This window comes from Scomber japonicus, chromosome 13 (assembly GCF_027409825.1).
Source record: "Scomber japonicus isolate fScoJap1 chromosome 13, fScoJap1.pri, whole genome shotgun sequence".
NCBI classification, from domain to species: Eukaryota; Metazoa; Chordata; class Actinopteri; order Scombriformes; family Scombridae; genus Scomber; species Scomber japonicus.
The window spans coordinates 11,698,776-11,715,969 of record NC_070590.1 but is presented as its reverse complement, the minus strand read 5'-3'; the positions used below and the strand labels follow the sequence as shown (position 1 = coordinate 11,715,969).

The window sequence follows — 17,194 nt, the reverse complement described above, 5'->3', positions numbered from 1 at the left end:
GTTCTGTGGCATATGAAAGGTGGCATGTAGTTTGGGGTTTTTACACCCACAAGAGCTTTTGTTAAAATCTGGTGATTTAAATCTATACATGAGCAAGTGCTGACTCATACAAATGTGACTTATCTGTGGATTTTCAGTGCTCTGATTTAGACACATGAGTGTCTACAATCAAGGAAATCAAGCTTGGCTCAGTTCAAGATTTGGTGCACGCTCTCTTCATAAAGCACCTCTCCTTATTATCTGCTGTAACCACGGCTGTTAAACTATTTCTCACTCTACCTGTGACTGTCAGAAGTTCTGAAAGATCATTCTCAAAACTAATTAATCAGATATGTTTTATTTAAAACCATTGAACATATCTGAGAATCACCACAGCACAGGAGAGACTGTCACAGCTGACCATCCTGATTATTGACAATAAGCACACATGTAGTCTGTAGCTACTAAAAGAGGGTAGTTAAGGGTTGATTTGTGCATGTTTACTCACATGCGACCCTGTAAAAAATCAGATACTGTAATCTTATTGTGAAGTGAGCTTGTATTCAGAAGTGATGTCATTTTTGTTTCTCTTTTTAGATACCGATTTTAAAATTAGAAAAAGCATTCAATACAATTAACTCCATATCCTGTGTCCAGTGTTCTGAGGTGGTCTGATAAATTTCATCGTGAGTTTGAAATGATGAGTATCGTCACTATGAAAGATGTTAAAATTCGCTGCTCTGAGCTGCAGGAAAGGGGCCCACTGGGGGTGAACGGCCGGGGCTTCACATGCTTGCGTTTCGGTGCCACATGTGTCTTCATTCAGTCCACCATGTTTGGTGTAGTAGAGGCTCTCATGAAGTCAGCAAAAACCAAAACCTAAACCCCAACGTCTGTCTTAACCATTATCACCCCATTTTATCATTTGTTTGTGTCCAGAGTAAAGTTTTCCCACCTTAAAGGACCAAGTCACTTTTTTTTTTCAAGTCTGTCTTAAAACAACAGTCAGCTGCCCAAATAAACTGAAACAGGTTTTGTAGATTTAGTTAGTAGACATTAGTAGATTTCCTCTTAATGCACGTATACAAAAATACAGTGCAGTGGAATTATAGTAAGAAAAAGAGGGGCTTTGGCACGAGAAATATTGTAACATAGAAAGATATCTACTTGATTTGACTTATTTGAACATCTGAAACTTCACATTAGCTTCAGATAAACATTTTAAAACACATTTTGCACAACAGAAAATATGTGAACTCTGTCCACTATCACTTACATTTGAAGGGATCTTCTAATGGTCAGTATGAACAGGAGTACCTTGGTTGGTCATCTCCTCTGGTTTCAGTACATCAAAGAACAACTCACACTTAAAGAATTCAGACTGGAATTTGGATTTTAAATATTTCTATAATTCACATTGCAGAGTTGTACAGACAGTGAAAAAAAAATGTGCAAATGTTTCGGTCCATGTTGGACTTCAGTGCTAAAGAAGGCATGCATGATGAGTCATGTGTGGGTTACTCTGCAGGTGCAACTAATCAATGATCTAGATCTTGATTGATTGAACACTATGAAGCCAGCTGCTTGCCGATCTGGACATTATAAACACATTAGTAAAGCATCATAAATAGAAACACATTCTCACACACATCCTGATATATATACACATACAAATATTTGCTGTTACACTGGGAATATGAAGAGGAGGAATAATTACAGCAAGAAAAAACATGTCAATGTTCATTTGCATACCTGCCTTGGAAAAAGTGTGAACCGTCCTTTAACCATCATCTCACTTACCCTGACAGATATTGTTCTTTAGTTTTCCTTGTATCAAACACAAAGTAGAAGATTTCTGAAATAACTACCACCATGAAGCCATTCAGTGTAGTTTTCATTTGGTTGGTGGTTTATAATTTAACTTTTTGCTTGTGAAAAGCAGCTTTAACTGAAGCTTCTTCTGTACCTTCACATGGTGGAAGAAGAAGAATGAATCAGCATCTTTCTGATCTCACCAATATTTTCAACTTTCCACACATTTCTGCACCACATGTCTTTATTGATTTTTAGAAAACACACTCCACCACTCACACCTGAGCACATTCGCCTATCTTAGTGGTTGATTTCCATTATTTCACACTAGTAAAGTAATCGACTCTTCTTCCATCTTTGCAGAATCCGGTGCCATAAAACATAAAAATGTATGCCTGTCTTTGATGTAATGACACGACATTAGCCATTGAAATGATATTGGATATACTTTTATAAAACCCAGAGGGAGCTCAGCCGACTGTAAAAGCAGCAGATGTTCCTTATTATCCACAGTTTGTGCAGCATTCATTTGGCATTTTCCATGTTTGATGGCAACAGGAAGAAGCGTAATACCCTCATGTTGTCTGAGAAGAGCAACACAACACAGAAGAGCTTTTAAAGTGGCAATAATTTAACATTTCTTTACACTGCCTCCTAACACAAAATAACCAAATTAGAACTGCATGGGCTTATTGATCAGTAAAGACTCACCGATGCCTTGGTCCTGACTTAATAAATTCACTTTACGGCCCTAAAACACCCCCCAAACATTCTCATGTTCATTTTTAACTGCTTAGCAATAGTGTCATCTTACAAGCAAGCTTAGTGTTTGTAAACCCATTTCTACATTTACTGCATACAGAATGGATGGATGTTTTGGCTTTTTTTTTTTAATGTATGTGTGTTTGTGTGTGTGTATACATCCTGGTCCACCTCATTGTCTTCTCTAAACTCCTCTTCCCTCCCTCTGTTCAGATTGAGACAGTGACACGGACCGTGTCCTGCCCGCCGACTGTCAGGCAGGTCAGAGACTCATGGAGATTCACTGTAAGTTCAACCTGAAGCCCATGAAACCTGCAAACCTGCTGACATTCAGCCACTGTAACTGATTATTACTAATATGTTAAACATCTTCTTTAAAAAATCAACACTACTATTAAAAATAAAAAGAGTTACTGATTTGCTTCTTTAAAGTCAAATAGAAACTTGAATTCACCTTTTTTTTTCTTTCTTTTTTTTTTTTTGTAAGAAAATGCATTTACATTTTGTCATTTCCTTTCCTTCTTTCCCTTCATTTCATCAAAGCTAGACTTGGGCTCAGTTCATGACCTGTGCACTATTTAAAGCTCCAGACATATTTTTAGCAGCTTGACTCAGTTTAACTTTTTTTGGCGAATGATGAAGCCTGTTATCAAAAGCCTGAAAGCCAGCTTGTTCTGGTTAATCCTCCTCCTGCACCTCCTTTTACATCGAATGTTTCAGAAAACACCTAATGAGAGCTCAGGGCATTTGAAAAATTCAGTATAAAATCAAAATTTAAAAAAGAAAAAAAAATGCATTACATGCTTAGACTGTCTACAGATGTTGTCTGTATTCATTTTTTTTTAAATTAAAGCCAACAAACAAGTTTTTTAAAATCCATCACAGATGAAAACACTTCAGTTGTGACACCACTCCCTCTCTCATGCCAAATATTGTGCAAGCATTGTGGCTCTTTCCGTTGCAGTCCTATCATATCTGAATAAAGCCACAATGAACATTTACATAACTGACACATAGAGTACCAGTCAAAGTTTGGACACACTTTTCTCATTCAAGTGAATGGGAAGGTTTCCAAACGTTTTATCGGTGCTGTATATCTGAATGAGGAAAAAGCCATAACTTAAACAGAGAGGGAGTCTGAAAGGAGTTTGTGTAAGTGAACTTTATCCCCAGTATTGGGAATAATATAAATAAATTGTAAAAGTCTCATAAAATGTAATTGTTGGTTCCCCAGACAGTTTGTTTGACCTGGATGGACCTTCTTTCACAGGTGGAAGTAGAATAACATCAAATTAAGACTTAAGATGTCATTAGATACTGATTTATGTCTTTATATGATGACAAACGATGAGGGCAAAGATCAGACACTCTGCAGCCTGTAAGTAGTAGTAGGAAAATACTTAAGATTTTAAAAATATGCTTTCTTTGACCATTTCAAACGGTTATATTTTATGAAGTGTGTAGCAGGTTATCAAGTGTAACAGAATTGCTTCCTTTCTTGTTTATGTGTTTGGTAAGGTTGGTGTTTTATGATGAGTACTACGATGCATGTTTCAAATGAGTTCAGTGTGATTACGGTATTTGACGATAGTGTCAGAGTGTTTGTGTCAACAAAATTGATTGGAGAAGTTTATTACCTATAACTACTTACTCAACTTAAGACAAAAGCTTTGCATGATTTTTGTACAAACCCTTCAGAAGTGTCAAACTCTGCTGATACTGTGTGTGTGTGTTTGTTGCTCAAAGCTGACGTGTTGTAGCACAGAGGAGCAGCTGTACTCTTTGATTTGAATTAGAGATGCAGATTTTAAGTACTTTAATTGATAGTTAGCTGTGTTAACAATTGATTACTGGCTAATTATTAGCAATCATGACCTGTGCTGGTATGTTTCTATTATTATAAAACCATGTTAATTACTGACATGACTTATGTTTGACAGAAACTTTATTAGTATTTACTGCCACCGCTAAAATGCATTCAAGAGAGTGTCACTTATACAGTTAATCACGTTTTTTTTTGTTTTTTTTTTTTTTTTGTTTTGGGATGTGTAATTAAGAGTCCTGCTATCTGACACTGCTCATTGTCAACAGTAACTGAGCAGATGGCTAAACTGGACATCTACCAAACAACAACTCTGTAAAATTTCACAACTTAATGCTTCAGATTTTTAAGATGACTGTCACAGTGAGCGGAGCAAGGCACACTGCATCTTTTTTCTCCTTTGTCAGCAAATCTACAGAACAGTTTCTGACAGTTAAACCGCACATCCCTCATCTTCTGCATTACTGGTCAATATATTTTTAATTGGTTAAATTTAAAACAACAATTAATCAATAAATAATTGACATCCCTAATTTGAATAAACTCAGATATGAGCTCTGTGGGCAAAGGCATTTAATATACGGTGAACTGCTGTCTGTCTTAGTGTGATAGTGAATGCTAATCCTCCTGTTGCTCTGCTGTGGTTATCATAATGACACTGAACAAAAGACAGGATAAAGAACATTTTAAACCACATGCAAAGTTTGATTCATCCCACTCACTTTTATTGTGGCCCTAAGGAGGTAGTATTTTCAGCTTTAACTAATGAAATGTGATCCTTTTAAATGGTTTGATTAATCTCCTCTGAAGGCAAAATTAATTTATATACTGATACCAATTTATTCCACAAACTAGATTCTTTTTTTATTTTTTATTTTTTCAATCTACTCATTTGATTTATTAAATTAAAACACTTTCAGGCCAGATTGTAAATATTACATTTACAGTGCAATGAGTGGGCGTATACTAGTGGAATATATAAATTAGTGCAGTAACTACCAGACAAGGTTACAGTGTTTTCCAGTGTTATATGCTTATAGTGATTATATTGCTGAGTAACAGTTGTTTCAATAAGCCCCGCCCTCCTTTGCTACTTCTGCTACGCCCGTTAAGCTTTACGATCTTTCTCACCCACGTATGGTTTATAATGTTAACGTTGGCAGATTTACCACTTAGAACTTAGTCAATTTTGAAACAGCTTGTCATTTCTAGCCAGTGAGCGTTAATTTGGCTGATTGATGCTATAATATTTATCTGCTGTTGCTAGCTAGCCAATCAAGTTGATGTCAACTTAAAGAGCTGGTGGAAAACTCAGTCTTTGGTTGACTTTTTTTTAAGATAAGAAGCCTGATAAAGGCTCTTGAATGTGAATTTCATAGCTACTGCATGATAGCATGCTTAAAGGCTAGAGCTATATCTCTCAGCTAAGAAGTCAGTAAAGTTTTAAGATTTTAAAAAGTCTAAAAGACACCACTCTTCAAAATCTTTGGATACCAAGTATCTCTCTTACCAGATGCCCGTTGCCACCACTCTGACATAAATGTCCAAAAATCCTAATCCTAATGATTCTAACGAGAAATCCTAAACTTGATATACCTAGCATAGCTCAACGGTCTGTTATGTGCTAGTTAAGGTTGCTAAGCTGTCATAGGACAACTGCTGTATGGTGGAGGGGTTTAGTGAGTGCTCAGTGCCTGAATCTTGTGCACGTTTCCCAAAAAAAATCAATGGAGTGTGTTTTAAGTGAAGATTTCACTTTGCTAAATCAGAAAATAATAATGTGTACATGTTAACATTGTATTTGTGCCACTAACCTCAGCCATTTTTTTGTCTTGTAAATATCTTCTCTTGTTTGAATGGGCTTTCTTTTGCTAAACATGCATGTTTTTTCAACTCTTTTCTAACTGTCCGTCTGTATGAACCTGTTTCCTCTCCAGGGCCCCAAGAGGACAACAGTCAAGAAGGAGTCAAAGGAGAAGAGAGAGAGCAACGAGGAGAGCAAGGAGAACCTGAAGGCCAAGTCAGATGACTCTGGAGAGGAAAAGAACGGTGATGATGACTCCCAGAAGAACGGACCGAAGAAAAAAGGTAAATATGGATTATGGCCACCAATTTAAATGTCCACTGGCTCCATCTCCTGAACAGTTTTTGCCCAAATAGTTGTAAGGATCTTTTAAGTAGCAAAGTTTCACATTTTGCATCCATGAAACAATTAGTTCTTTCTAGGGATGTCCGATATTATCGGCCAATATTTACTTAAAAATGAAATATCGGGAAGTATCGGGTTTTTATAACCATTTTTTTTTCTGTAGGCTTCAGCATTTCCAAGCCTGCATGAACGCAGCATGGGATGTTTACCGGCGCATGCGCTTGATAATGTATAAAGGCAACGCGCTAGACTCGTGGGTCTCTAACCGTGGCTAACAAGTTCATAGCATCCACCACCATGTACACGAACACACAAACCAGACACGAGGTTTACCTCCTCGTCATTTTCTCTGGTATGCTTTCGGCGAGTCGCCTCTGTGACATCACCGTCAGAGTTATGTATGCATCCAGTGGGGCATCACAATTAAATTAAGCATAATGTGTTAATTCAACAGTAGGAGATATGTTATGTTGTTACCTAATAGTTTTGGTGTAAAAAGCCTGCATATATCGGTATCGGGTGATATCGGAAATGAAGAGTTGGGGAATATCGGCAGAAAAGTCAGTATCGAGCATCCCTAGTTTTTTCTGATGACTAATACAACCACAAAACTGGTTCATTTAGTACTATTGTCGACATATTTTTAGCCTCTGGAAGTATTTTTTGTAATAACTGCTGATGAGATCATTGAAATTTCTGAAGTATTCAATCTTACTAATTCAAATAATCCACTTGTTAACTATTGGGGATTCCCTAGTATTAATCCCCCCCCCCCCCCCCCCCCCCCTCTTTCTGGTTATGTTAGTCACAAAAAAGTCCAGTTCTTGTGTGTGATACCTTGTTTTATATGACCTGATACCAACCACTAAAGCTAATAAGCCATGTTGACATGGTGTCAGTTTGACAAGGTTTTCCCTCTTTCCTGACGTCAAAAGTAGAAACTCAACATGGAGAGGGTGATGTGGGTCTGCCAAGATGACCTTTGCCCTCTGAATGACTCTTGCTTGATAAACACTGTCAAGCTGCTGCCAGTGATTTTTTTTGGCATAGTTTAACAATACTTCCCAGCCGATTTTTATTAGTGATGCTGAGGTTCCCATACCAGCAAATCACTGCAAAAGTTAAAATCGACTCAATAAAACGCGAATAAAACATTTTTAAAAGCGATCTGTCAACATTTTATGCCTCTGTGACAGTGGTGGACATCTATCCATTTCTCATAAATGCGATATCTCAGGAAAGCCTGGTGCGAAATGTCTACTTGAACTCAAAGATGAACTGATAAGAATTTGGTGGTCAAAGGTCAACATGACAGTGACTTAACAAAACGCATTTATGGCCACAACTGGGTAGTTTCACATAAATGTCTAATAGTATAAAATTATGAACTGAACTGATGGCATTTTCACTCTGGTGATTGTATCAATCATCTGTGTCTGAAATATCCACGTTTCAGAATTTGTAACTTCTTTGCATTTGGAACCAGTACAGGGGGCCTCCTGTTCCCCTAGTAGCCCACTACAAGCTCATTGCTTTTGCTGATTTTGAGCTTCTGGTGATGATTGTTGTACCATGTGACAAAGCTCTCTATCTGTCCTTCGTACTCTTTCTGTAAAAATAGTATCTAAGTGAAGACGGCAAGTTTCTCACTGAAAAAGATTGACTGGAATCACACTTGTCAATACATTGATAACTTCCATTTCCACTGCCATACACGTAATACAATTTAATAAAACTTGACTGGTTGGCAGAGGCATACCACCACGTGGCAGTATTTCTACTTTCTATTTAATTCTCACCCTCCCTCTCTTTCTCTTTCCCTTTACACACTCAGTCAGCAGATAAACACAGGGCCACGTCACTTTAAAGTAGCTGTCATTTCCTCTGTCCCATTGCATGTGGTATCTGTCACACACTCAGACACATTCACACAAACACCCTGACAGACAGACGATGTTGTAGACAGCAGGTCACTGATGCCACCTGGTGGCCAGAAGAGGTACTGCGGCAGACTTTATGCTGTTTCACCAACAAAGGACTCAGCAGTAATGATCACAATTTTTAAATCTACCAGATGCTTTTGACCTGCAGGCTAAAACTGACTTCTCTTCCTGGTGCAAGGGTAATGATGTATTTTCAGGATTAATTCATTTAACAATTAAAAACTGTAAGCATTTGATTATTTCTGATTTCATGACATGGTGCCATCAGCTGTTCAATAAATGTTTGAATGAGCATACCGGAAGTAGTTACAATGCATACAAAACATCTTTCTTTAAATTTTGGAGTACTGATTCAGCAGATTAGCAACAGATTATTTGCAAATAAAGATTTTCATTGGCAACTTTTGGTGAGTTTAACAATGTTGTGCTTTTTAGGCTGAAAATGAACTTTAACGGTCTGTAAATATTTTTTCAGTTCATTGCCCAGTGTGAGAAGATTAAAATGGAAATATAAAAGATTAAAGATTCCCTCCAGACTTGTACTGAAATAGATGTAAAGTCTCTTTATGACAAATAATTTGTAAATAATTAATTTTTTTTTCTACAAAAAAGTTCAGTTTCTAATTAAAAATTCATATCACATTTGTGTAAGTTGCGTATTGGACAACAATTGACTCCGAAGTAGTTGTGATGTCTTAAATCCTGCTTGTTGATACATCGCTTGTGTCCAAGGTTTAGGTTTAGGTTGCACTGCAGGTTTATAGTCAGATGGGAACTTCAGACATGCTGTAGAAGTGATGAGATCTTCATGTCTCTTCTCTGACTAAACATCAATGAAGAGAACTTTCACAACTCTGATCTCAGCATTGAAGCAAAAAGGAGACAACATAATACTATAACATATATATTGTATTGTTGTATGTATTATATGGTTTGGAGTTTGCTTTGGCAGACATACTGAGAGAAAAGACAGCAGACTTATTCACATACTCATTATCATTCGTCATCTTATCCAGGTTTTAAATTTTTGTTACACTTTCTAAACAAGCAAAGAAATCAAACCATAGGCCAGCATAATCAGTAGACTGACATAAATGATGTCTTATTTTGTTCTTATTGATTAGAAGGTAAAATGGAGGCAAATATTCCGTCAAGTACATTTTATTAAAAGATTTAGGTGATTTCTTCAGATTTCTAGACTAAATGAATTAATATTTTTTCCCCATGTGTTCACAAACAGGAAACAAGCAGAAGTGGGTTCCCCTGATGATCGAGGTGAAGTCCGAGGGTCCCAGGGAGCGCTCGGCCTCCAGGAACAACAGCAGACAAAACGAAAACCCCCGTCTGCCTCCCAACGCCAGGAATGACCTCAGAGGTCAGTCTGTTATATCATCATAAATAAAATGTGCTGCTAACTAAGAAGAAGCAAGTTATTCTTTTTAATTAAAAACAGTAATAAGAGTCCTTTTCCTTTTGTCACAACTTGGTTTGCATCAAACATGTGATTTAGATTTTGTCCATGATGGTGATTTATATTTGTGCTGATGGAAAGGCTGTCGCTGGTTTTTCTGCAGACTGGCACAGTGGAAAGTATGAGCGGGAGTGGCGCGATGACCACGATGAGGTGTCCAGCGTGAAGAGCGAGGGGGCGCCGTTCCGCGGAGGGTTCAGGGGTCGTGGACGCGGTAGAGGAAGAGGCCGGGGACGAGGCAGAGGCGGGAGAGGTATGTTTATTTTCACCTGTAAATAGACACAAAAACGGATGTACTATAAAACATATTCAGTTTTCTGTCCTCAAAAATGTATTTTCTTGACCTCTCTGATGTGGTCATCAACCTATTTCTGTTTCCTGAAACAATACTGGCGCACAGAGGCGGTGACAAGAATTTTACCACTGTGTGTTAAAATTCACCACAAGGAACTTTTTTTAGCACCAGTTCAGTTTCTTACCACTGCAACACATGTATAAGAATATGTCGCTGTAGCATTGATGCTCAGACATGAACAGTTCACAGAAACACATATGCACACTACAGCATATGATAATAAAAAGCACTGAGTTTATATATTGTGCATAAGAATATACCTTCTCTGCATTTGGAATATAAAGTTTATGGTTGCTTAGACTGGACATGTTGCATCAGTCAGATTTGATATGAAAGGGATGAGCTCCTCATTGAGACAATTTCCGTCATAGCAGCTTTCAGAAGATCAGTTCCAGATGGCTGCGAGCTCATTTGTGATATAAATGAAACTGAACTTGGAAAACAAAAGAGCCTATTGTGATCAGCAGATCTACAGATCTATATTCTAGTTTTAAAAAAATGTATTTCTGTTCAAATTATCGCTGTATGTGCACTGAAGGCTTCAAGTTTCTACATCACATTCATGTAAGTTGCATATCAGACCACGATTGGCTCAGAAGTAGTTGTGCTATCACAATTCCTGCTTGCAGGTACATCAATCATCAATTGAAGACAGATTTTTGGTGGGTACAAACTTTCCACTCTCAACAGATGAATGTGAAACCAGCCTTTCAGTGTCTGAACATAAATCATTCTGCACAGTGAAGCTCAAACAACTGAAGGAACAAGAAGAAAAACACATTTTTGAGTGGAGAACGACTTTAAATATTCTCTGTCCTCTTCTTGTTTCAAAGTAGAGATGCTGCAGTTTGTTTGAAAAGAAAAATCAAACATGTTTTGATAAAATAATGTCAGTTCTGTCAGACAGAACTGGATCGCTTTGTGTCCTGTGTGGTTTCATGTTCGGGCTGTCTCTGCTCTCAAACTGGGTGGTTGTGACCCTGCTCGGGCCCCACAGGGGCTACAGTAAAAACAAAAATGTGCAATAACAACGAAAGAGTGGTGGAATGAGGAAAGGCCTTCGGATCCAGCAGGAGAAGCAGGTTTCCCTGAAGGCCTGTTGGTTTTGGCAGGATTCTCCTTCTCTCCTCTCTGTTGTACACTTCTCTTTTCACACACACAGTCTTCCCTTATGCCCCCTCCCCCCTCCTCTTTCACAAACTCTGACTTTATTTTCTTCTTCCTACCCTCACCATACCGAGGTAGATAAAATATTGGTAGCCTTTACATTTTCTAAGAGTGAGGAAAGAAAAGTGTGAAAGAAAACTAAGATTACACACAACTTGGGAGCAAGAAATAAGAAGTCTATACTGTCTCCTTCATCAAGAGGCAGATGTAAGTTTAATGAAAAAGATTTAATACCAACAACTATTAGAGTCTGAGTTTAGGTTACATAATGCAGGTTTATAGTCAGATGTGACCTGCAGACGTGCTGTAGAAGTGATGAGATTTTCATGTCTCTTCTCTGACTAAACATCAATGAAGAGAACTTTCACAACTCTGATCTCAGCATTGAAGCAAAAAAAAAAAGAGACAAAATAATACATGCAGTTTACTGTACTGTTGTATTTTTATACCGTTTGCTTTGCTTTGTTGACTTTCAGCAGCACTAAAGAAACGGTCAGATTTAATACTACTGAGCAGAAGAACTGTGTGTATTTACTCAGCTTGTGTGTATGTGATTCTACACACTACACTCGGGTACGCTCACACACACTTGTCTTACCCTCCATTCGTCAGGACATTTCAGTGACCGCATCCACTCCTTAAGCTCTTTTTGTGTCATTGTTATGATTATTATGTTTTGATTTGCTTTTGAGTGGGACCACATTTAACCAACATCCAGTGAAGCTTGACACTTTAACAACTCAGAAAACTAAATAAAGCTGACTGTTTCTGTCCTCTCCAGGCCACTACGACTATCACTACGGCTACAAATCCTACGACATGAAAGACGGACCCTACGGCCAGAAGTTCAGCAACTCAGTGACCTACTACTACGACAACATGAGCAGCAGCGACCTTTACTCCGTCGATCAGGACCTGCTCAAGGACTACATCAAGAGGCAGATGTAAGTTCACAGGAAGGAGACAAAAGACAGTGACTATGAGAATCTGAGTTTAGGTTGTAGACGTGATGATCCCCTCCAGACTTCTTCTAAAATAGATGTAATGTCTCTTTATGACATATAATTTGTGTCTGATGCTTTTTTTTTCTACAAAAAAATTCAGTTTCCTAATTAAAAATTCATATCACATTTGTGTAAGTTGCGTATTGGACAACAATTGGCTCCGAACTAGTTGTGATGTCTTAAATCCTGCTTGTTGATACATCGCTTGAGTTGCAGTGCAGGTTTATAGTCAGATGTGACCTGCAGACGTGCTGTAGAAGTGATGAGATCTTCATGTCTCTTCTCTGACTAAACATCAATGAAGAGAACTTTCACAACTCTGATCTCAGCATTGAAGCAAAATAATACACACTGTTTACTGTACTGTTGTATTTTTACACATTCGCTCGATGGTTTTGGAGTTTGCTTTGGCACACATCCTGAGAGGAAAGACTTATTCACATATTCTGGTTCTTATCATGGTTTCAATTTTTGTTACACTTTCTAAGGAACAAACCAAAATCTAGGCCAGCATAAACAGTCAACTGACATAAATTATGAGCTATTTTGTTCTTATTGATTCAGCTTACAAATAAAAGTTTAATATAAAGTGTTACACTAGTCAGTTTTTGTTCTTGGGTTTGTTTGTACAACAAAAAATTGTGATAGTTTTGACAGCAGTGCCCTTTCCTTTTTGTGTTTATTGTTTAACACACTTTTTATTAAAAAAGAAAAAAAGATATGCAAGCACATTTATGAGGAGTTACACAAGTCTGATTACAATATTTTGCGTCATGTCCAATCACTACAAGTCTGCAGTTCAAGTTTAGCAGAACAAGTCTGTGTGTGTGTGTGTGTGTGTGTGTGTGTGTGTTGAGACGGTAGTTTTTTTGGCACCTAACTGGAGGATCATAACAGCTTCCTTGTGTGCACTCAGTGTTCCCTTCTGTATTAAGTTACTCATACTCTTTGAAATCCTGTCAAATATTCTGTTTTAAATTAGTGGTTCCTTGGGAAGGTATTTGGTTACACGTGACGCAGCAGAGTTTTTACTGAACGTCTCATGAAAACAGTCATGTCGGGGGTTGTTTTTATTGAGGGGAAACAACCTCAACCAAACAACAAAAGCTGATTTGTCAGTATATACTGGACAATGTCGATAATGTGTTTTTCCTGCTGCTCTGCCCCCCTGTAGTGAGTACTACTTCAGCCTGGACAACCTGGAACGTGACTTCTTCCTGCGGAGGAAGATGGATCAGGAGGGCTTCCTGCCCGTCGGACTCATCGCCAGCTTCCACAGAGTGCAGGCCCTCACCACCGACGTCAACATCATCCTGGAAGTAAGCACTTTTCTTTCACTGCTTACTGGTCCTGGCCAAGAACTAGTTGGTGGATTTTTTCACATTCTCAAGGGGGAGACATAGTGCCGTATTTCTGTTACCACACAGACTAACTGACCCTGTGTTTCTTCTGTCAGTCTTTGAAGGACAGTAAGGAAGTGGAAGTGATCGACATGAAGATCCGTCGGAAGGTGGAGCCAGAGAAGTGGCCTCTCCCGGGCCTGACCATGCCCAACCAAACCCACACCGACTTCTCTCAACTCATAAACTGCCCAGAGTTTGTTCCGAGACAGATAACGGAGGAGCCCAGAGGTGAAAACCGTCATCTGCTGTCAATGAAGCTGAACTTTGAAAACAAAGTGTCATTTTCCTTTAATTCTCCTGTGCTGATTGTCCTTATTGTGTCTTCTTTAAAGATTACTGACACATATTTCTTGAAAGTACTTGAAATTAGGTGCTTCATACTGAAAACAAATCCAAATAATTTTAATATGAAAAACAAGACTTTTAAAGCTTGGTAACAGACAAATAATACTTGGCAAGATTTATTTTATTTTGATTGCTGACCTGCTCATCCTGCATCATAAATTAGTGGTTTCAAATCTCTAATAGGAATGTAACTCTTATCAGTGAGGTAAATATGGGCCAGTAGGCGGGGGAAGCAGCAAAATGTATTGTAGATTAGTGTATGCTAGGGTGGATTAGGGTAATATGGGACACTTTTTGTAACTCTGACATGTTCACCATATTTACATATGAATCCAATACATTATATCAACACTTAATATCATTATGAAATCCCTGAGATGTTTCCTTGTTAAATCAGAAGACAATTTTTAGATATTGTACTCAAAAGGAAAATGGCACATATACTAATGTTCCTTGTCTCAAATCATTCAGAATTTTTAGATTTTGTAATCTGGGACACTATTTACAAAGCAGCCTTATCTGCCAAACATTTCTGAAATGTGCATACCCATATTTGGTCTTTTGATTTTTGTCGACCTAATTTTTTTTTGCTTTCTGCATCAGGTAAGTTAAAAAACTAGTAGCCTGTATTTTCACGTGTAAAGTTAAACAATATAACTTGCACATGTAGTTAGATTTAAAATAACTGAATAGAAAAAGAGATACATACATGCACTGGAGCCTAGTTGCTTCACATTACCTTAATCCATACCTTAATGTCCAGCTTTAGGTCTCTTCTGTCTCCTTCATCAAGAGGCAGATGTAAGTTTAATAAAAAAGATTTAATACCAACAACTATTAGAGTCTGAGTTTAGGTTACATAATGCAGGTTTATAGTCAGATGTTGACCTGCAGACGTGCTGTAGAAGTGATGAGATCTTCATGTCTCTTCTCTGACTAAACATCAATGGAGAGAACTTTCACAACTCTGATCTCAGCATTGAAGCAAAAAAAGGAGACAAAATAATACACGCAGTTTACTGTACTGTTGTATTTTTACACAGTTTGCTTTGCTTTGTTGACTTTCAGCAGCACTAAAGAAACGGTCAGATTTAATACTACTGAGCAGAAGAACTGTGTGTATTTACTCAGCTTGTGTGTATGTGCTTCTACACACTTCACTTCAGAGCCTAGTTGCTTCACATGACCTTAATCCACGCTATATGTAAAATATTTTCTCTGCTTTACATGCCGCCAGACAGCCTTTTCTTTTGGCACTATATTTTTTTCAACCGTTGAAACCTCGGTATTCCTACGCGGAAGTGCACCTGTGTCTCGCATCGTATACATATTTCTTTTATACAGTCTATGATCGTATCACGCCGCATATCAACTAGGATTATAAAGTGCTGTTGTTAAGATTAAACTGAAACCAGACTTAGTTTTTTTCTGCTGTTCCCGTCCACAGCAGAAAGTTTGAATGCTTAGTTTTTACTTGCGGGTACTCCTGGTAATCCTGTCTACTTCTCCAGACTGGAGGCGTGCCGACCGCCATCTAATTATTGTAGGTAAAAACAGACCTCAAGTACCTCATACAACCACACTAAAAAAACCATCGCTAAACCTTTGACAATAACGGGTAGCATTCACAATGTGTAGCACTTTAAATGGTGTAAGTTAGCCTAGCGGCTAGCGGAGTTTTCCGCTCTTAAGTTTTCGACACATCACGTTTATCAGCAGCTAACAGACTTCTTACTCGAGACACGACAGACCGGGGCAGTTATATTCCAGTCTTTCTTTGTACGCTTTCATCCAACAAACAGTTTGAAGTAATAGTTACACATGCCCCTAGGGTAGCTAAATGTGCTATGATGCCAGCCAGGTAGCTAACACATGGTAACCATGACGACGGAAGTCTTATTGATTGGCTACTTGAACACTTGATGTCCAAACTAGGTAGGTTATGCCCTTTCTTATATACAGTCTATGGTTATGCCCCAAGTGCAACCAGTTTTAGTAAAATATTTAGTACAAACTAATTAATTAGCTACTGAGCCTCTAGTGTCGACATTACACCCTAACTTAGGAGAGGACACTGCTTGGAGACTCCAGTGTTTGGCTACTCTGCGCTAGAGTCGACTACCAGATTGGCTCACTTTTGTGTCAGTCATGCGAACTCTATATGCAAGTCCCCAGGTAGAGCTGCAGGCTTTAAAGTCAATTTGACATATTGGCCAAACTGTGTAAAAAGACTCCATAGACTTACATTGTGCAAGAGACATCTGTAAATCAGCAGATACATTTTTTGTGCATCATAACCCCCACAAAATGTTTTTACTGTCAGAATTTTTTCACATTTGGAAAATCTAGAAGAGCTGCACAATTGAATTGTTTTATCTCCATTCAGAGTTAGCTGTAGGGCTAAACTCTAAATAGCTGGTTTAGCCGGCGGAAGTTGCTAGTGCGCCTGCTCTGTGGGCACAATGATCTGGAAGATCCGGGCAATTTTACACCTGGAATTCAATTTTTTTTGGTTTCATGCGCCACTGAGCAACTTTTATAGGAATGAAAGGGGCCCCTGCCCCCAATGCTGTATCCAGTTGTCTTTATACATCCATGTGTATATGCCACTTACAATATTGCCACTCTTGATAACTTTTCTAGCATTGGATGCAGGAAACTTCTTGCCAAACAAAGTTTTGTTGTCAGTAAACATATAAAACGTGATTCTCTGTGTCTGTTGCAGGTTCTCCCAGGTCCTCCACACCCGTGAAATACCAGACCAAGACTGAGTCAGACATCTCCAACCTTAAGACGATGCCTAAGGGCCTCTCTGCCAGCCTCCCCGACCTGGACTCGGAGTCCTGGATTGAGGTCAAGAAGAGACCCAGACCTTCCCCAGCTAGACCCAAGGTCAGCACAGAGAAGGTGAAATTCAGTGTAAACTTTTAGGAAGGAAGTGAAGAGGCACTGTGAGCTGTAGCAGCAGTTCTGATTTGTAGC

The 17,194-nt window shown here is 38.4% G+C and overlaps 1 protein-coding gene across 3 annotated transcripts in view; it reads left to right on the top strand.

Annotated features, from left to right (window-relative positions):
* larp1 (La ribonucleoprotein 1, translational regulator) overlaps positions 1 to 17,194 on the top strand; it is a 54,635-nt gene that overhangs the window by 26,056 nt on the left and 11,385 nt on the right. For 2 of the 3 annotated variants that reach the window (XM_053332373.1, XM_053332371.1), the window contains exons 4-11: positions 2,767 to 2,838; positions 6,313 to 6,463; positions 9,708 to 9,842; positions 10,042 to 10,191; positions 12,242 to 12,404; positions 13,639 to 13,783; positions 13,921 to 14,095; positions 16,938 to 17,119. In XM_053332373.1, coding sequence (XP_053188348.1) covers positions 2,767 to 2,838; positions 6,313 to 6,463; positions 9,708 to 9,842; positions 10,042 to 10,191; positions 12,242 to 12,404; positions 13,639 to 13,783; positions 13,921 to 14,095; positions 16,938 to 17,119 — 1,173 coding nt within the window. The remainder of the gene's footprint in view (positions 1 to 2,766; positions 2,839 to 6,312; positions 6,464 to 9,707; positions 9,843 to 10,041; positions 10,192 to 12,241; positions 12,405 to 13,638; positions 13,784 to 13,920; positions 14,096 to 16,937; positions 17,120 to 17,194) is intronic. The other variant, XM_053332372.1, reaches the window with a different exon arrangement.